Raw genomic sequence first — 22,278 nt, 5'->3', positions numbered from 1 at the left:
AAAAAGCGCAAGAAAACCGAGACCAGCTGCCTTTGGTGGTAGTTTCTGGTTTGCAAATATAAAATGCCTTCTTAAGTGTTGACACAGGGCTCTCTCATCCATGTTGGATGTTGTGATAGTGAATGTGGACACAGAGAAAAGCCAACAGAGTTAAACGGAGTTAAAAAAGGCCACAGATCAACACACAGATAATGTGATCTGCTCGGGCCGAGTCTCCCTTGAAAATCTGCTGTGCTTGGTGTCATTGCGTGAGTGATAGGTTGTTGGAGAAGCTTTCAGATTTATTTGAAACATTATCATTGAGTTTCATTCAATGATAGCCCTTTTCAGGTGCTATGTTATTCTGGTAAATCTAGGTGAAAAGAGAGCCGGCTCTCCTGCTGCATCTGTGCTGGCTGTGGGTAATACGGATAGCAGTTGGAAGGAGAGCCAGGAATAAGGAGCGGGGAGGCTGTGTTCAACACCTAAACAGGTGATTTTCCGCCACGGTGACTCCTCTCAACACCTCGGCGGGAGGCACAAAATGACAGACCTGGCCTAGCATTTGTACTGATTGCATGTGTTGGAGGAGATAAACAGTGATCTTCCAGTTTGCAGAGCCTGCATGTTCACCATTGTGTTTCATTCCCAATGAAAAGGGGCGTCGAGAGGATCTTCAGCAGCGTCGACCACTCTGGTCAGTGCCGGGATAACAAAAACAAACTGTGTGTTTGTTGAAGAAATGTTTGAGACGTTGAAGTTCAATTGTCTATTTGGCCAAGACATTCTCACATTGTGGAGCAGCAAACCGTAGCACCACTCAAGCCTCCATAATATCATGTGACATCATCTTGTCACCTTCTAGTCACCACGACTGCTATCACTCTCTGCTCTATCACAGTTTATTATAGCCAAGTATAAAGGGCGACACAGGGATCAGCAAACACAAAATAAGTGTCTCTGAAAGGACGAAAAAAGACTGCAAATTCGTAAAAATGCATCTTTTCTGTGGACGGTGTGAAGGGGAGGGAATGTAAACTCCGCCAGGCTCTCCGTTGCCTGTTTGGCCATGAGGGTCACCTGGTGCAGCAACCCGTGTAATCTCAGCAATAGAAGGAGAAATAGCGTCCCCACAAACCGTGGAGAGACCCCTGGAAACCAAAATTGTCTGACACAAACTAACTGTGGAGTTTATTCTGGGTTTTGCTCTTTTCATGTGGCCGTTTTAAACTTAATTGCTTTTTTTTTTCCGGGCCAGCACAGGACAAAAAAAGAGCAAAGGTAAATGGACAAAGTGGTGCAGACACCAGCAGGCAGATTTGTCTACTGCTCAGGATTCAGCGGTGTGTAAAAGTTATTTTATCTATGATTCAACAACAGAATCAAACGTATATAATGTAAGAATATAAGACCACGGAGAATGATTTAGCAAATTGGTGATCAGTAATGTTTTTAATTGACAATTAAGGCAGATATGTACACATACTTTTGTCTAGAAAGTGATACTGAAATGTTTTTCTTTTCACAAAGTCTCTCAGATTGATTACAGGTGGAATAAGTAAGCTTGTAAAAATATGACTCACGCCAAAGTCTTCATGCTTTACTTGCTACCACTCAAAGTGGGTCAAACTGTGTACATTAACAGTTAATAGCACTGTTGTTTCTGAGAAGAACGTCCTTTATCTCTGGAACAACGTGGAAGTCGCCCTCGTTTATCCCGGCCCCACATCTCTGTCTCCTCCCTGCTCTTTTCCCACTTCGGAGTGAATGTAATCAGCTGTGACATGAGAAAACGCGCTCTCTGTCTGTCAGGACTCTGCTAGTCTTCTGCTGACTCTCCTCCTCCCCCACCTCCCTGCCTCCCCTCCCTCACATCCTCTGTGCTTATGAACATCAAAATGCCATTAGGCCCTCCAAAACACCTCTGGTCCCTTGGTTAACGGGGCCTCGCACTGTGGTCGTGCACTCCGAGTCCTCCGAGCCCCGGCTATTGCTCACCACTGGGCCTCTGCTCCAGCCGTTGTGAAAAATAAACCCCGAAAAGAGTCATTCTTGAGGAAAAATATTGGGAAGTAAAAGACGGATCGAACAACTGGGGCAGATAACACCCGGCAAAATACAATAACGCTGCATCCGGAGACGGTCGGACATTGTAATTGCTTAAGGCATTGGGGGGACGGTGGTGGCAGCGGGTGTGGATGTGGAGGTGGCATGGCGGGGAGCTAATGGAGTGATGTCATATGAAACGGCAGAATGACAGCGAGTTAACTTGGGAGGTTTGGCTGGTCAAATAAAATGCATTAACTCCAGGAAATGGATATCGCAGGCAGCCGCAGAAATGTCTAATGAGGCAAAATGCAAATGAAGGAGGAAAAGAGTCGTGAAAACGTTTAAACTAACTATAAAGGGATGATGGAGTGTCGGACAGTGGCCGTCAATCTCCCCACTCATTACCCTCATGTGAAATTAACAGCAGCTTTAATCATGACATAAAATCTGCTCCAGCCCATTTGTTGATAATTGTGAGGCATAGAGGTTCAGAGTAGGTTCTTTGTCATCAATCACAGCAGCAGTGTATTTCCTGTGGTTAGGGGACACTCAGCGAGTAGAAATATAAGTTATACTACATTCCTCGAACACTATTTCTCTTCCTGAAGAATGATCTATAATGTTTAACTGTTTCCAGATGTATTACATTTGAAACTACTTGGTGATTAAGTATCTACAGGAAAGTGCTGACCATTTCAGCTCATGATCTGACATATTTGGTGCAGTTATTTCTGTACCGTAGTCGTGTCGGGTTGGAAATCACAGCAGCATTAAACCGGTGTTGCAGTAAATATACTGCTGCTCAGGTATCCACTTTAAAGGCTTTTGGCTGCTGTGAGAAAATGAAAAATAAAATAATTAAAGTCAGGAGATCAGGCTATGAAGAAATTATGAACGCTGTGATTTTGGTGCGTTATTGAAGACTCTCCTCAGCCTTTGGATGACAAGTACCTCAATTATTCAATACGTAATACAATATGTTTCTCGATTTCAGGAGTTCCATTCCCAATGCAACGGCTACTTCCCATTTGTTTTCGTTTAGTTGGAAATCTCTTTTCACTCTGCTGTTGTTTGACATATAAATATAGCATTTGAATGACTTTAATATCCTTCTAATCAATGTCCAGTGATCTTTTGATGTCCTCAATTCAATATAGGAAGGGTCATCCATGCCGCAGCTTTATAAACACAATAAAGGTAAATGATTACTCTCCACTGCGGTGTCCAAAAATACGGCCAGTAATGAAGAGAAATGGAGGAGTTTGAGGGGGAGGCCTGTCATGTGTCGTTGGCCAACTCTAAGCCCTAAGATTAATCACGAGAGAGGGGCTCTGTGGCTACGATGTGGTCACCCTTGATCGATAAATCCGCCTCCCTCCCCTCCCTCCACGTCTCTCTGCTTCACTGTCTCTTTCTTCTTCTCCAAAATATACACAACCCTTGGCACAAGCTAAATCAGCATAAGTGGGGAGATGAATTGATGACATTTACAGCCGTATCTGTATTGATCACTGGAGTTTTGACTTCTGAGGCTCCCCTTGATGAGGAGTCGACTTAAGAAAATGCACTGTTCTTGCATTCTACTGGAGTCTATTTACAAAACCATCATTTGCACATTCCCGTAATAAAAAAAGGGCTTAAAATCCTCCACTAGCAAAAATATAAAAATGCTCTTCATAGAGATCAGGGCAGCAGGGTGCAGTTTAGAGGAATTTCAATTTACGCAGCCCACCATACATCGCAAAATACCAAATCTAGTCCTCGCTAAACCACGGCTGAAAACACGGCGGAGAAGAATTTCTGATAATATTCCGCAGGGACCACAAATGTGACTTTTGACTTGGCCTATGAGGAGGGCATAATGCAATAACATTGCATTAGAAGGGTCCTTTTACAGCGTGTGGCAGCGCTGCGCGGCCGTATTCCTTGTGTGAACCGGTGCTCTGTTTGCGGTCACTAATGGGCATCAGAAATTACAGGCAGTGGAATCGCGCCCCGCGGGGGGACTGGCCTCCTCGGCGGAGCGGAGCACTTAGACAGTGTCTGGGAGCCTGCTGGAGGAGGAAGGGGGGAACTCAATGTCACAGCCCTGCCTCATAATTAAAGAAACCCTATTCCTCATCCTCTGTTAGGTGAGCCCTCGCTTGGTGCTCTATGTGAGGGCTCCCCTGTGAGCGTCTAATACGCGTTGCCCCCGATGTGCATGTGGGCTGATCAGGGAGCTGTGCCTTTCTGCTGGGTGTCGGAGCTGGAAGCCCTCTGACCACCACCAGAGTAGCGGTTGCCACGTTTAGAAGAATCACAGACCTCGAAAAGCGAAGAAAACAGGTGAAGACTGAAAACCCGACAAAACCAGAAAAGCCAAAAAGTAAGTGCAAGGCAGCCTGTAGGTGTAATTTTAAAAGTTAATAAGAAATGATCCTTCTGAAATATGATAAATTTAAGTTTCTCCCTATTTATGAATTCAGGGCTCATCGTTGCTCCTTAAGTCTGTAGATTTTCTTCCAGCCTAATCCCTCATTTGAAGTAAATAAAAGTAGTAGAGCTGTCATGGTCAGGTTGCTTTCCTCATCTAGCTCCCATGCTTTATAATTATTCATATGAAATGTGGTTCTGTTGATGGGCAACAGTCTTATTTTCTGCTTCAGTCAACAGTGCACATTTGTATTTCTAAGTTGTGGAGCGCTTGTTATGTAAGGCAATTTTCTGCCTTCTTAAGAGCCAGATCTCCTGCGCATTAATAAGAGGCTGAGCTGAGAGCTGAGGGCCCGTTCATGCTCTAACCCACACAGCCACAACGAGCAGCACACAGACCGGTTATACTTAACAGTTTTATGAGAAAAGTATGATTTCAAAACAGGCGTTATCGTGGATAATGGACAGATGTGAGAGGTCTTACAGCCTTAAGATTACTGCTAAATGTAAGAACACGACTTTACCAGAACCGCAACCAGGATTTCAGGAGATACTGAGATCATGAACCCATTTCCACTTTTTACTTTCTTTTAATTGACTTACCCCTATTTACCTTAAAAATTATGTTTTCTGACAACTGATGGTCTGAATGCTTTTTTAAAGGTTCGGAGAAATACTCAATCATTAAATGTACATTTTCTAATGTTAAAGAATTAGGAGCACATCAGTGCCCTCATTATGAGATATGGCCCAACACTATAAACAAAGATAATTATTATAATTATAGTAAGTTACTCTTTACAACAACAAAATTCTGAACAGCATTTATTCGTTTGGCTTTGACGAGCACTCAAAACGATGACATGCTGATGGTATTTTACTGCAAAATCAGTTGAAAAACATCTGTGAATTTAGATCTCTGTTCATAAACTCAGTGATCTTTTTCCAAACCACAGACACCACAGTTGAGTTATGAGACATTTGACAGATAACGGACTCTTTCCTCAACGTAAGCGTTGCCAGTTTCATCGACAAGCCACAGTGTAAGCCACTTGGTCTACATTTGAGCATGTCATTTTAATTTTGATTTAATACCCCGTGGAATGATGGCGGCCCATTTTGCGAAATTGAACAGACGTGGAGCTAATCTGGAAAATCAATTAATCGATGTGCAAGGCTCATTTAATGCACAAGTTAATATAATGGGAGAGACACCCGCCGCCCATAAAAAAAAGACACATTTGGAGCAAATTGGACAGTGGTGATTCTAACAGCGGTTGACATAAGTAAAAGTGCACTGCAGTGAAAAAAGAAATGGCATGAGTGTCTGAAGGGGCCTCAGCTGGAGACAAAAGCAGCAGAGATGGGCCCGAGACTTGAGGAGGATGGTGGCGCGAACGGGAGGAAATGGAGGGCAGAATAGCAAGGAGGTGAGGAGAGAGGGAGAGAGGGAGAGAGGGAGAGAGGGAGAGAGTGAGAGTGCAGTCAGCCGGGTCTCTGAAAAGGCCGTTGTGGTTGGCAGCCGCTGACCTTGGTGACGATGGGTTTTCACCAGAGGCTTCTAATGAAGGCTGATTGCCAGGGAATAGTGAGGGAGCCAAGGGGTAGAAAGGGGAGTGAGGGGGAGAGAGAGCAAGAGAGAGTGAGAAGAGAGAAAGAGAGAGAGAGAGAAAAGGACAGAAGAGAGGCTCAGGTAATTGCAGCACTTGTGGGTCTGAGGCCCTGCGGTCCTGTGATGCCGGGGTGCAGTGGGGAAGAAGAGAGATGTCTGTGGACGCTTTGGTGGTAAATTGTGGAGCACAGGGGTAGGAGGCAGGCCCCTAGGCTGTAATTACCCCTATGAGTGTGCCGCTGGAGAGTGGACAGGCCCAGTGTGGGGCTCTGACAGCCATCAAGGACACGACTGCAAAGGGGAGTAGAGACAGACACACAGACAGACGGCAGGAGTCTGATGGTGGCGGAAGACGGGACGCCTCCATCGCCGAAAACCAGCCAGCCAGACACCGGACCAAGGTCAGAGGCTATGAGCGAACACGTAACATGCCGGCGACAAGATAGCCATGACAAGAGACGGTGTTGAAGACGCTGCTCCCGGTTGGAGAAACACATGATGTAAAAAAAAAAATAAGGCGACTAATTAGATGAGAGAGATGTTGGGGCTCCACTGGATGGCGCAGCAGGGTCAGGAGGGTCCCGGACATTCCAACTGGAATAAGAGAGTTGAGAGGCTGGCCTAAGCTTCCCGCTGCCACGGATCAGTATGTACTACCTCTCCTCTCCCTGCCTGGCGCTGATGTAACTCACTGGAGTGGCAAATTACACCAGACCTACAGCTGTAGCCCGACATTATGATTAATTTGATCAGTAATTTCTCCTGTTTTTCATTTTAATCGCCGCGACCATTCTGCTGTGGCAGGTCTTTCAGATCTAATTAAGATCAATTCCGGTGTAACAGACTTGGCGAGCGCCTTTACCCCGTCAAATCCCCGAGCTCTCCGGGCGTGGAGAAAACCCGCAGCTCTAATCAATCAACTTCCAGCAAAATCCAGCGGGCTCCCGCAATCAGCCCATTAACACACTTAAGCAAATTTCATAATCTCCCCCCGTCTATTTGTCATCACTGTGGTGGCTATTTCAGGCAGCCGCAGGCCGCATCTCACTGTACTCTGTTGGGGAGCAGAGAGGGAGTGGGCTGGGCTAGAAAGGCAAATTCTGACTCTGTTTAAACAAATTAGCTGCTGCAATCGGAGTTCAGACCATTGAATCAAGGGGACACAGTCTGTTGTGGTGTGATTTGCATTCTAATCGGGATATTAATAAGCCAATTAATGAATTCTGTTTCACAAATTAAAAACAGCAAACACTAAAAACTCTGGGGACGTAACGAATGCTCAGGATTCCCTCACTACGGGTTTACCAAGAAGATCACGCACCTCCCATGAGACCAGAATTACAATGGGACATTAATTGGAACATAATGAGTGTTTGTCTCTCTGCAGCTCTGTGCTGTATTTCCAGCAAATAGTTGAATGGCTGGGTAATTCTGCACGTCTGAATAATGACGGTGGGAAATAGCTGGGTGTTATCTGTGTAATGCTGATTGTATTATGGTAATTATGACTTGACTTTACCGCACAGACCGGCTCCTCAGGGTGAAGCATGGAAATACCAGAAATGCCCTCCTGCGTTTTCACTTTAAACAAACAAAAGGAGGATCACGGCGACAATTCACGTGCGTTTGTGAGAAGCTCTCTGCTCGGGGAGTCGGCACAAATTAAAAAAAAAACTTCTGTGATTCTTGGACGGAAAATCCAATAACTGACCCCAGCTGCTGTTTAAATCCTATTGCATCTTTGAGCGGGTGCTGAGGCTGCGACCTGCCCTTGGGCGAGCCCCGCGCTGGGCGACACACTATTTGACAACACCAGCACTGACCCAGAGAAACTAAACCTTTTACGGCCTTTCTGCCTCTCTCACACACACACACACACACACTTCATAATCCTATTTGATGAGGCAATATCTTAATGATACCTGATGTGGCCCCTTTGGCCCCCCTCAAGGGAGGTCTGTCCTCAGTCATCATAATCATCCTCACTGCTTCTTTTGGAGGAAGACAATCTGTATAACGCGAAGGGTTTCAGCCTTATCGATGCAGGGAGCTGTTCTAAAGCAACCCGGCTGCCTTTGTTAGTCAGAGAGGGAGAGTGTAGATTCCAGGGAATCTAACAAAGTATTGTTTTCCTCATAAATCAGAGACTTATAAGTAGGATGGTCTGATTATAGTGTATCTGTTATCCGAGGTCTTTGTGCGTTGCCTGGTGCAAGCTTAATGTGTGAATCTGTATGTTGGTCAGTAGCCCTTGTGTCCACAGTCAGACTGGACAGTGTGTTTGGTGCAATGTAGCGGCTAGCCTTTGGAGCCCATTAAATCCAGAGGCTGTTTTTCCTGCTGAGTCTCACTAGGCCGTGACAGGGCCGGAGAGGGCTGCAAGGGAGAAACAAATAGCCCAACTCATCCTGGCCATAAAGAAGGTTGCACCACAACCCAATAAGGGTCTGACGCTGATGAATGTGACCAGGGACAGAAAGGCGACCCTGGCCAGTCTCCACCAGAAATGAAACCACAGGGATATAAAATAGGTTATTATCGTCACACAGTGACAGCCAAACGGACAGAAGGGCAGAGATGGACGGACGGACAAAGTGACTGAAAAGGAGGTTGAGCAGGAAAAGCAGCGAAGATTAAGGGAGAGATTACAGCCAGAAAAGTCCAAGGTTGGATAACCTCAGGATCCCTCCTGAATCTGCCGAAGGAGGATCCGAGTCGGGCTTCTTGTCTGGTTGTGAGGCTCGATGTCCTCAAATGCGTCAAAGCTTCGGCAACGAGATGCATATTCTAAGAGCTCCACACAGACAGAAGAGCTGCCAGCCTCCATTCAAACGCTGCCACTTGATAACGATCAAGTGCTGATGGAGAATCGAGCACCGTGCTGCTTATGCTCGTCACTTCTTTAAGTGGAGGATTACAGAAATTACAAATAGAATGTGTAGTAACTAATTAGCTGGGTATGCTGCTTGTGATATATTTATTGTGTCCCTGCGACTGGGTATCTGCGTACAATGGCGAGAGCTGAGATCACGCAAAAGCGAAGCACCAATCTTCGATACCGGTCGATAATAGTGCTGCTACTGACACCTTAGGCTAAGGAGGATTGGTGAAGCTCGTGGACTCACCGGCAAAGACATGGGTGGGGTGACGGGCGAAGGGAGGCTGCGGGCCGGCGACTGGTTGGGCCGGTGCGGCGGGGAGAGCTGCGTCTGTCCGGAGGTGGAGGAGCAGGTAGAGCCCGGAGACGGGACAGAGGTCTGCTGCTGGCTGGGCGGGGTCATGTGATGATGGGATGACAGCTGGTTCTGGGTGTGGGCGAGGGTCTGTTGGTGATGGTGTTGCTGCTGCTGATGTTGTTGTTGTTGCTGCTGCTGGTGGTGGTGCTGCATCTGTTGGAGCTGCTGCAGGTGTTGGAGCTGGGAGCTCAGTGATGAGGTAGCTGTTGATGAAAGAACAGCGAGTTGTTTGATCGGTCTTTGTTCTGGAGACCTGAACTCTCCATATAGAGAGCAACAAAACGCAAATCAAATTGGGACGGACAACATGCGTTTCAGCACATAAACAGCGAGCCCTCATTATTTGAAGGATATGCCCACACCTCAGATAGAAACACTGGACACATGGAGGTGTGGGATGTACAGCATGAACTGTGAGAGATAGATGCAAATTGCATGGAGCCACAACAAGGTCCTCCAGGGTTTTTAGGCTGCACAATAGAGTCAGTGAATTTAATTTAGATAGTTGGAGGACAAAGCTATCAAGCCTGACTGATATAATTGCTCTCTCTGGAGCCAAAAGTCTTCATTGTCACTTGGAGAATGTCAGAATCTTTGGTTTAATGGCTTAAAATCTCAAAAGAAAGAGACATCCATCTTCACTGGAGGACTTCAGAAATAAACCCATTATCTAATTGGATCCAATAATGGAGCGCCATTAGAACTTAATTTCTACATTTAAATGCTTCTACATTTTTATGCTGCTTAAAAAACGGTTAGCACTCAGGCCGAGCCAGTCTGCAGCCACACCAGCATGCAAATACTCCCAAGGATCCAGAATCCACCTCAAATATAAGATCGACAACAAATAATGTCTACTAAAGGTATCAACCGTAATACTATACGTGGAGAATTGGGCTGAAAAACAACAGCTAAGCTGACCGTCACAGCTCTTTCAATAGAATAGAGGACAAAGCACACAGATATGACGGATAGAAAAGTGTTTTTATACCTCTGCACGGCCTTAAAATCCTTAAAAGAAACTATATTCTATACAAAACAATGAATGTATACAGTGACACAAAAAAGTGATTCATAGGTCACGGTAAATGCAAAGGGAATGAGATAAACAAATACCGATGGCTTTAAACTTTAGAATATATTGATCCTACACGCAGTTAATCTGTTGCCTTTGACTCAGTGATGTTACGGCTTTGTAAAGAAAACAAAAGGAGAAGAGAAACAGATCACAACAGGATTTTCTCAGGATTGAAAGAGGACACGAGCTCGGAGAGGACAAGAGTCTGATCTGTGTGTTGATCTCTGACTGGACTTCACAGACTAACTGATATAATTGCACAAAGGCAACAATTTTTCTCTCTAAACCACTTTAATGAAACCCATTTTCTCCATGTGTGTATATATATATATATATATATATATATATATATATATATATATACATACATATATATATATATATATATATACATACATATATACATACATATATACATGTGTGTGTGTGTCCATATATGAAACACATGTATATGTAGATATACGTTGAAAGACCCCGGACTACAACACAATGTAGTATTAAAGTGTCTTGAAACACAAAGGAATGAATAACATCTGTTGATAATGCAGTCGAGCACATTGTGAACAGCGGCGTAGGCGAGCTTGTATACATACAGAATCGATGCACTTAAATAATTTACGTATGGTTGCCTCATAAATGATGAATAAAACATCAGGACAGACAAGTCTTTGATTAGTGTGGTCACTGCGACTCCGGGACAGGCGCATATGAACATCTGATGAACATCATATCATCCTCCTCTTTCCTCACTCTGCAAAAGAAAGCCAGCGTCTCTTGGCCAGTAAACAGTACACTTTTATATTTCTTCTTCCTCTTGACACATTGACACCTCTCTCACCCCCCCCCCCCCTCTCAATCATGAATTATATATCACCTGTGCAAACGGCAAGAGTCCAATTCTCACTTGAAATGTTGGGGCGAGTTGTCTAGCAAGCGGCGAGCCCCTGACAGGACCGGCTCGCTCCCTTTGCAACTTCGCCACGACAAAATGTTGAGCCCCCCCCCCCCCCCCCTTTTTCTTTAAAATGATGGAATAAAAGGGAACAAAGACGGAGAAACGAAAGGAGGGGTGAGATGAGACTTCTGTCAAAAAATTATCTCAACCAGGCGAAGATCAAAGACGACTGAAGAATTTCCTGCAGCGCCAACCATTACGCCGAAGAACAAGAGGTACAGCGAAAAATATGAGGCAAAAGAAAACAAATACAGAGGGAATATGGAAGAAGCCCCATGTGGCCTTATTATAAGGGCTACACCGCAGGTACTATATTCTTTAACAGCAGTGCTTTATAAATTCTGTCATCTTGTTAAGATTGTCAGGACCACTGACCCTCCCTTCCCCTCTAACTGGGCAACTGGCATGGTGAGGCTCATTCTTCTCACCGCAGCTGTCTGATTGCTTTGGTTGAGCACATAATCCAAACGGCTTGTCTCAGCTAATTGTTTGCGCTCCTTCCTGCAGCAGACACAAGGCCGGGGATGAGAGCGGGAGCTTCACTTGTGATGGAGAGAGGGCAAAAGGGTGCCGGGATCCTACACTGCTCATTATATCTCCCACTGTCTCTTTGTTGTGTTTCATATTCACTAGTTCTCCCGACTGCGATGCAAGCAGCGCTCCCACTTGATCATCACGCCCGAGGGGGGGGGGGGGGGGGGGGGGGGGGGTGTAAGAGCGAGGGGTCCCACTTTCACTGTTGTCACAACTCGCCTGCGTTAATGTTTACAATGAGGAATGAGCCAGATCATAAAAAGGGAGTCATGCAGCTAAATGATCAGATACAAGCTGAACTGTGGCATTTTGTGCTCCATTTAACCATTTAAACAATCATTTGGGACTATGCAACACCAGCACTGAGAAGTCTACGGCCTCCAACCTCAGTGCTTTGAGAAACTGTCTGCCATCTCTTTCTTTTTGCTGTTTTCTTTTTTTTTTTTGCTTCAGTGCCAGAATAGAAATCAACTGTTATCTTTGACTGTCCTGGTCCCAGCTTCTGAAGGACGAAGCGAGACTGATTGTCAGAGGTGGAAAGGAGAGGTCAAAGTCGCCTCATTCGTCAGACAAAATGCTATTTTTGTTTCTTGTGCGGTTGAGGAGTGAAGGTGTGGGGAGGCAGCCTGCTCTCTCATTACCAGCGCTATCCCAGTAGTCCCCGCCAACCCTTCTATTACGGCACTTTTCTCTCTGGGGCTGATTCGACTCCTTGTTTTCCTCTCAATGCACAACACCTCGGTTTACAACCATTCCCTAACAGTTATCTTATATATCGTGTTTGTGTTTGTGTGTGTGTTTGTGTGCAGGTGAAGTCAAGGCAGGATCCAGACTTTTTACATATATGCCACATTGACATCTCAACCAACATGTGAACTTTGAGGAACATGCTGGACATGAATGCTGAAATACTGCCACAAAGGCACAGTGTGTGTGATGTGCATGTATGAAAATGGCATAAGATGCACTTGTAGCAAAGACACACACTACATAACATATACGTGTTTCACCTCAAACTAAGCAGCTGCTGTAAAAAGAGATATCTATTGATGCGTTTAGGCTGGCTATAGAAGGCTTATCGGAATAGGTGCCCATCATATTATAGCCCTTAGAAAAGGCCCAGCCAAGGCCAACAGGAAGCGTGACTTCAGTCAACGTGTCCACACAAAAGGACCAAACTGTGTGTGCGCCGCACAGAAGAAAGCACGGCCAGACGAAGGCAGAAGTGATTAACATGCTGCAGGAATTCAAGTTTCTTCTCTCATAAAGGGAAAGCGACTGTACAAACCTCGGTAAAGAATGTATTGAGTTCACGAGGATGAATCAAATCTAGTCGTCTTCATGTCAGATCAGTGTGTGTGCACTGAATGCCTTTCTTGAAGATATCATTGGTGTTGGAACACGTGCGTCTACCTGCTGTTGTAGCGCCTGAATGTCTTTGGTATCACTTAGTCGTGCTGTATATTAAGAGCCAATCAGACGCTGCAGATGAACCTCTCAAAAGTTAATGAAATTGTCCAATGTGACCCGCCCTGTGTTTTTAGGAACTGCTCGAGTCTAAACACAGCTGTCGTTCTCTAACAAGAGAGGTGAGAGGGGACAAACAAGCTCCCCATTACTGCTCTGCCTCACGTTCCGCTATAGTCCATAAACTCAATTGCCTTTTCAGAGAGTCACACTGATAATTACTCCACTGGAGGTAAGGAGATTTAGCCTCTATGAGATCTGGTAATTACGAATGTGGTCAAAGGAAGGTCATTTTTACTCTGCGGATTAGAGCGGAGCACTCGCTCCCTGATGAAGTGGATAACGTCACTGCGTCTGCACTCGTTTCTTTACTTCACTGTGAACTTTTATCTACGTTGGTCACATTGATAACACTCGTCCATGCGACAAAACATTCTTTATTTTCACGAGTGATCGATTACGTTTTCTTCACAATAATTGATTTAACCTATGAACTTTTACACGACTCAAGAAATCTGTCCGGAATTATTAATTAAAGAAAAAGTAGCAGTACTGCAACAACAACAAAAAATCACTGAAGTACCAAAGCAATTTTTGCAAAATGCACTTAAAATATTAAAAGTACTTTGAATGCAAAAAGACGGCACATGTGAGTGTTATATTATTGCTGTATGTGTTACAGTGTCTTTCTATTACTGATGCATTAATGTGTAAGTAGCATTTCACTGTTTTGTACCATTGTGTATGCTGCTGTTTCATTGTTAACAATGCATGTTAGCGTTGTTTTGTTGGCTTTTATATGTTGTGTTTGTACAATCTTAATTTGTAAACTATAGCGTCCAGATAAATGCAGTGGAGTTAAAATAGAATTGGAGCACAAATTTGTGTTACGTCCCTTTTACCAGCGAGTCCAAACAATTGGTAATCAGGTTAAAGAAATGGAAAATAGATTCCTGCCTTGGCGATGGCTGGAATAAACACGGAGAAAATGAAACTTTAAAAGGAACTCGTGAACTGCTGAATAAAAACATTACTCAGAGCCACAGCAGGCAATATCTCCGTTTCAGTGCTGCTGCAGGGGAACTCAGCGACTACACAAAAAAATAATAAAATAGGCAGTTAAGATTTGAGTGGAGTCGCGGAGCCACAGGATTTTAGAGAGTAAACCACATCGCTTGTAGGGATCCGGAGATAATGCTTTCACTTTGTGATGCAAGGCAATATCAAGCTGTGTTGTAGAATTCTCACTCTGGGGGAAACATTTCAAAGAATCAAATCCTCTCCATGGAGATGTTACACATACAAGAAAATCCCCGTGTGCTTGGTAACGTTGCCCTTTGCTGTATTGCTTACGCGAGGTTATTGATTTCCAAAGTGTGGTCCAGGGACCTCTAGGGGCCCCTGAGAGAGTTCCAGGGGGTCCCAGACAAAGTAAGGTCTAGTTTAATTTCACGATTTCCTTTCCTGAGATAGAATAATATAGAAGCTTTTTCATACGGATCTGTGCAATCAAACTGTGTGCTAATGAGGCTGAAAGAGTGCATGTTTTCTTTCCAACTAAAGAATATATTAATTCATTTCACAAATTAGTTGAACTCTCTCTGCGTGAAGGTTTGTTTATCAGTGAAATTAGTTGGTCCACTGTCCGATATGTGGTTTGTAATACTGTGGTTCCCAGTCAGGGGTCCAGAAGATGCCGGACCCCCGCCTACCTCCACCCCCCTCTTTAAAAAACAAAGAGTCTGTCTGCCTGGCGGCACAGACTGTGTTATTACAGCGTGTTCACGGTCCCACCATGTGTCGTCAGACCAAAGCGGAGGCCGCAAGTAAAAGCCTCAGGCAAAATTTATGTTCATGCGGCTGTTTCAGTGGGTGGAAAAATCAATATTGCGGGCCCGATGCACGGAGATGACTGAGTGCTCTCTGACTGACAGTAAAAGCTGAGAGAGATTGAGGGGCTACATTTACTCTAGAAATGGAGTGGAGTTGCTCTAATAGTCTAGTTACACCCGACATTTGAATATCATTGTGGATTATTTTGGTAACAACTTGGATTTTTGAGGGCTTGAAGAAATTACGCCATTAGCGAGAAGAGAACAAATAAGGAACGAGCCAGCTTGTTTTCAAATCGTCTAAAATACATCTTGCGTTGTGGTTTCGGAGCAGCTACAGTATTGTATATTATGGGGTTATTAAGCCTTCCCTTCCTTTCCAACTTACACAGATACACAATGATTGTAGAATAATCAAAAGACAATGTGGGTATGAGGAGGACATCATAGGGATTTTGTTCTGCGCTGCTTCGCTTACATATGCTTTTGATAGCGTACCACATACCCACAGTGCATTTGGGGAGGAATGTGAGAAGAGAGCGAAAGAAAGTGAGAAAAAGAAATTCAGTGGGATGAAATAACCCCAAACAACGGGGTTTGCTTTCCATTCTTCTGCCTCCATCTTCTGTCTTTAATTATTCCCTTTGGTTGTCTCAGGGAGCGTGTAAGCACTTTCACACAGCACAACATGCCCAGCAGCACAACACTGTCTGCCTTCGTGATGTGGAGACTTCAGAGTGACACTGAGCCTCTTGTGATTATTAATGCTGTTTAATACAACACAGGGCAGCCGCTATGATTGAGGGAAAAAACTGATTTCAGAATGCATGCATTCAAAATGCAATGCGAATGGAATTATGTACAACATGAGCACTGCACTTGAGATACATTCTTCCCCCGTGCTACATAAACAATGTGTACATCACGGAATGAAGGCTGATATTTTGTAGATACACTGAAAATGCGCATTTGATAACAAGTACCCACTGTGCTCTATGTTGTACACAGCATTTAATGGAACCTCAGCTGATCCTGGAGGGATCCTTTGTGCCGGTTTAGTAGTTTCTTCCTGAATCGTATATGAGATATTTGAGAGCCCAGAACGATGTATGATGAATGAAGTAGCATGCTACTTATCCGCTTATCGTGCTCACTGACTGGCAACAGGTTCAGCAAAGGGCAGCGGCAGTAAATGAAATTCCGCACCGGGACAATATATCATCAAAAGAAATGTATGCACCCGAAACTTACAAGCCTTCTTCAGATGCGGACAAGGTGCCTGACGGGGTTGGGGGGAGGGGCTGAGGATGGGATAGTAGGGAAGAAAAGGGGGGAAATGGGAGAATAGGGGGGAGGGTTTCTCTTTTTTTTCTGGATGGGTGACGAGCAAGCAAGGGGAAGCAGCAGATTTTGTTGAATCAGTTCCATTTTCATACTGGCTGATCTGTGTCTTTTAACCATTTCACCGCAGCTGGGAAAATGAAAGTACCGGGGCTAATTTCACAGTGAGAGCTCACTGAACAAAACCCCCCACGGTCTGTGGAAAAAGGTGCTAAGTCTACTTTGTCATTGTGAATTACGGCAGTGTAATTCAGGACACGGGCTCGTGTGTACGAGAGGAAAAATGGAGGAAATATGTTTCGAAAGAAAGGCAGGAGAATGCCTTTCCTCCCTAGCTGGAGATAGTGAGTTTTACTTATGATCCGAGAGTAAAGGATATCTCTCTCTCCCCAAACATGCCGTCCTGTACTGATGCCGCAGGATCCATCTGATGTGTCTGCAGTTAGTCCAGAAATAGCACCCACGGGACCTAACACACTCCTCAGGCCTCCTACGGGACCTTTTAAGCTGCACTGATACTGATAAAAGCCCCACAAATCTGGCCCCCAGATACCTCAGACATTAATTAAGGTAATTAGGCCCTGGTCAGCAATTAGTAACCACAGATAGCTTTTAGCAGAGGCTAAGGCGTCCCCGCTGGTGAGGGGTTTGGTTCCATACCATCTGCTGACAAATGTCACCACAGACTCTTTGGTTTCACAGACGGGGAACCGGAGAGCCGTGTTTTAGAAATGACCTCTGTGTGATCCTGGCCGGCTCCCAGACTCTGCTGCTGCAGCCGCACCGCTTCGTTTGTTCTTCTCACTTCTTCGGTTCTGTTCTCTTTCAAACACGGAGGAGCGAGCTCGATGAAAATCCATACAAGCTGTGCACGGCCGGAGTGGAAAAAGGAAACATTCACTGCACAAGGTATCGATTAAAATTAGAACATCTGGGCTGAGTGTAAGTAGTATTGATTAGAGCGTAATGCTACATTGATTTGCTTGTATTATTAAGTCCATGACAGATCCATATTGATAAGATGCTAGTTTAAATTATAATGTCATCTATAGTTGTATTAAAAGTGCAGATACAGTATATCGTAATGAAGCTGTACATATAGTAGCATTAAGCAGGTTTTCACGATGAATCATTACTCAGGTGAATTATTTATATCAGGACATTCCTGAACGCAAAGTACACAGATTCACAGGAAAGCTTTAACAAAAGCAAAGGCCGACTGTAAAATGTGAGAAACATTCACAAGTAAATGTGGCATTTCTACTAATACAGCAGTGTGTGTATTCCATCCTGTGGCAGAGGTGTGTGATTTAGCCGCTCGGAGTAGAAACACCGATAAAAACCTTAGAGAACAGATCATGCAATAACTCACATTACTGGCGAATGGGAAATAAAGGATGCAGCTGTGCTACTTTACACAATTCCACATTTGAAGGAATCGGTGATAACACCATTTTCATTCCGGTTCAGTCCCATAAAATTACCATTAACATTACAACTCATGCAGAACACAGATAAATGCAAAATGTCACCCAGTTCTGCCAGGCGGGAATTTCAGTTCCACAAGATTACCATCTCTGTCTGCTCTCTCCCACTGCACCTTGTCTAATATTTCATTTACAACATTTCATAAGTTCATTTTCCCCTCACTGACCATGTAAATCACAAATCAATTTTCATTTAAAATGCTTGACTTCAGATTGTTGCTGAAAGCCACTGGATTGCGCCTCAGCAATATGGCAGACCTTTAGCAAATCTTTCGGAAACAATCTGGCCGGAAAACGGAGGAAAGAAGTGAGATGTAATTCCTACAAAACAACCCCGGGGTCAAGTGGTCAAGGCATTTACTGGAAGCTGAAATGCTGAAATATGATGAAAACAAGCCACATTATGTGCTGTAATTTGTTTTCAGATTCACTACGCCCTCATTTATTTAAACCTTGAGATCGACTAGTCTACTCACCAGGAACAAAATGCTGATTATTATCATGATGAAAAGATGAACACCATTGATTGGGCACATAATTGTTACATGCAACAATCGTACATGAATATTTATTGATGGAATCAGTGTGCAGAAGTTCAGATAATTGAAATTTAGTCATATTTTTCACTGTTAATTTAGACAGACACAACAGTATGCATGTTTCACATTTAAAAAATGAATTACCTGTTAAAACACAGGAGCTAAGGGAGTAGAAAACGGCTGGATTAAAATTGAATAATTCTGCAACTTCCTAATTATTCATGTCATTGGAAGCTAATTTGTCATGTTGGCATTCAAAACCTATTCTCTCCTAATAAACTGTAAACACAGTGCAGACAGACACACTGTGTAATGTAGAGGGACTGTCTTGTGTGTTTATGGCAGGAGGTTTGCAAAAAGCCTCCCTCAGTGTTTACCAGTGAGGGCAGATGTCAGGGTTTGCTGTGGAGGAGCAGACACATCTGATTAACAATATTATTGTCCTCCTCCACACCACCATAAAGAATCATCCTCCCCCCCCCCCCCCCTCTTCTCTTTCTCTCTTTCTATTTCAGGCTCTGGCAGTGTGCTGTCCTGTGGCATGGCTGAGCCAGAGTGACACTTCCACCATCCACGGAAACAAAACACGAGTCAAGAGCCAGAAGGTTAAGACAAACAGCACGACTGTGTTTCTCCAGACAGAAAACAGAAAAACATCTCGGGATACATGGCTTAAAATAATATTCCTGTATATTCAAATACACTGTGCATCATTTGTACTGTTTTGTTTTTTAGCAATTATGAAATATATCTAAGTTGAATTCAGAACAAATCATTAGCATGTCTGCAACAAGTGAAACACCCGGGGGGGAAATTTACTTACATCTCCGCTTCAAAAAAAGACATCAGAGTGTAAATCATGAGTCCCGTGGGAGTGTCTGTGTGTTCATACGTGCAGGGACAGTAAACCTGCGCTTCAGCCTGAGTGTACATTTGTGTGTTTGATTCTAACCCTCTCAACGCTGCCCTGTACATTTTGATTGGTGATTTTTTTTCTCCGTCGCCAAACTGTCACAAAAGCAGTAACCCCGCACGTTTCCAAGCTGCTTATTGAAGACAAACAATAAAACCACTGGCAGATATCAATGGCGGAGATGAGAACCCGGGTGCCATATCTGCTGGTACTGCCTGGCGAACCTGCCTCTGTCTGCGCTTCATCTCCAGCAGCACCTCTCACTCTCAATTATTTGGCTGCTGTCACAACAAATCAATCAAATTACCGCTCCAGGACTGTGTGCAGCTGCTCCTATTGCACCGCTAGTTGCATTAGCTTTGAAATGTATGAGGTCTACATTTTATCACTGTTATTTATTTAATGCAGCTCTCTCCCCTGCGAGTCATCGTACAACCACAGCAAAGTTAAATCATTAAAGGACGACGTGGAATACATACTGCCGGAGAACGCCTCAAATTAAACAGCGATAAGGGAGGAGGGATGGGTTTGGCCTCTCTTGTGTTAAAATGGCCGGTGTTGATGTGAGGAAATGTGGACCGCTTGCTCCGAGTCCTCTTAATGCACTCCTCTGTTGGCTGAACGGGCACACAAACAATGGCTTATTTCTTTTGTCATCCCGAAATGATTCGACAAATTCACACATGAGAAAAAAAACAAAAAACACGCACAACGAGCAACTAGTGTGGCTGTAAGAAACCCCAAAAATGATGTTTGAAATCCTCTAGTTCCGATAATGTAATGGGTAAAGGGACACAGAGGCATAGCCACAGCAGACAGGGGTTAAGTCAGTGGCCCGGCCCGGTGATCTAACCTCTCAAAGGAGCAGCAGCCAGCTGAGGCAGAAGCGATGCAGTCTGACATGTCTTACTAGTGTGGAAACATTTGGCTCGCCCCCCCCCCCCCCCGAGGAGCCCACCCTTTGGTGGTGTAATGAGCAGAGTGATTTCCCTAATTTGTATCGCACCAACACTCGCAACCTGCGAACGACACCGCTGAACATTTCCATCAGAACGGCAGACAAGCCTTTGATTGGCACTGACACCGGGTCTCATTACTGCAGGTAAGTGGGATGCCGACCTTTATCAGGAAGCCTGAGTGCTGTTTTGTGTTTCCTGCGGACGAGTACAGAGGAACAATGCTCTCACCTCACCATTAGAGCTCGGCTCTCTGATGTGGTGCGCTGCCTGGCAAATAAGATGGGATCTGCTTATTAATATGAAAGAGCGCCAGTAAACTAGCGGTAGCTTCTTGCATTACCTTTGAGTGAGTCTTAGAGAAGAAGAGTAGACAGATGAGACTTTGTTCTGCTTCCTCCCATTGGGCATTACACGGTACAGTGCTTTGACACAACTAGTTTTACAAGTGTGGTAATCATGTTTTGCTCGTTATAAAATCATGTGAAATAAAAGCCTATGAAAAACGCATCAGAAAGTTAGCATCATATCAAACGATCTGTACGTGTTCTGTCTGCATCAGCCGTACATACTTATGTTTGAAATTGTGAAAATCACGTATGTTTTTTTTATTCATATGAGCCGGCACATTTGCAGACCTCTAGCATGACCCAACCTAGTTTTTTCCTCTGTGAAGTCAGCGAGAATTGTGTGCACTCTGTAACAAAAGATAACTTTCTCCCTTGTTTAGTTTCATTGGGAATTTGTTTTTACTGCATGTTTGCAGGCATAAATCACTCTGACAAATAACCAGTTACACTGGTGCCTGTGTTTACTGAGTCTGCCACAAGACGCTGCTCAGTTTTATTTAAGCTACTGCTCCAAATTTATAGCAACCCCATTACAGTGATAGTTATTCATCACAGTCGGAGGGAGCTGCCCTCCTAAAGCTCACAGCGGTGCAGCCGGTCCCCTCTTTCAACACGATGCTTACAGAGCTTTGATTAGTGCGATCAAACGTGTGATCAAAGATGCTGTTGTTAGTTCATCTGATTTGATCTTTTCATTGAAACAGAATATGAAAATGTACAAAATGAACAAACTGCACTGACTAAAAATATTCTAATATAATTATTACACATTACATTCTCATAAAGACTATGACTATACAAGCATGCCGGCTCTCATGTAAAGAATTCAATTCCTCCACCCTCAGCCGCCCATTGCCCCAGACAAACAGCCTTATTAGTTGGTCATTAGCTGCCTCATTACATTTAAATACAGCCATTGGCTGGGATCCTCCTGGAATCTCATTATTGTGCCTCACAGTTGTCTTGTGTCTGATCTGACGCTAATTAGCTAACAGCGTGAGCGCTGTAAAGCACACTTGCTCCCGAGGTCGTGAAATGAGCCCGATTGCTCCCTGGCGACAGTGCGCCGCTGTATTATGTGTGTGATTAATCAGGCCTGGAGACCCCGGAGGGGAGGGGAAGCGAGGGGGGGGGGGGGGGGATGCGGGGGCAGAGGCCAGAGTTGCAGTTGTCTGACAGAGGTGCTGTGCCAGCAGGCCTCATTCAGCGGAGCTGTGATGAGCTCAGACAGGGCAGAGTGGAGGAGCGTCGCGTGGCCAGAGGGGCTCAGACACAGTCAAGACATTTAGCTTCACTCGTGACTTGTGTCACTTTCTCTCCATGGAGGTCCCTTCGATGCATCCCCTTTAGATAAGAGGACGTGCGAACAGTCTGTCAGTCCACACGCTTAAAAAAAGATCTGCCACAGAGGCATTTCTCAACAGTTTTTTCTTTTTTTTTGCATTTGCTATCGCTCATGGATGGGGAATTTTATCAGGACATTGGATTCCCGGGCTGTCTGTTGGTTTGTTTGCCAGTGGACAATAAGGATGACT

At 44.5% G+C, this 22,278-nt stretch overlaps 1 protein-coding gene across 1 annotated transcript in view; it reads right to left on the bottom strand.

The window, feature by feature from the left end:
• The window catches only part of pou6f2 (POU class 6 homeobox 2), a gene marked incomplete at its 3' end in the record, with an annotated part of 64,380 nt that overhangs the window by 16,646 nt on the left and 25,456 nt on the right, over positions 1–22,278 (bottom strand). Inside the window, exon 5 of the mRNA XM_079291605.1 lies at positions 9,181–9,494. Within this exon, the coding sequence (XP_079147731.1) occupies positions 9,181–9,494 (314 nt within the window). The remainder of the gene's footprint in view (positions 1–9,180; positions 9,495–22,278) is intronic.

The sequence above is a fragment of the Melanostigma gelatinosum genome (genome assembly GCF_949748355.1).
Source record: "Melanostigma gelatinosum genome assembly, chromosome: 20".
In the NCBI taxonomy this organism is placed as follows: Eukaryota; Metazoa; Chordata; class Actinopteri; order Perciformes; family Zoarcidae; genus Melanostigma; species Melanostigma gelatinosum.
This window is presented reverse-complemented; position numbering and strand designations above follow the sequence as displayed.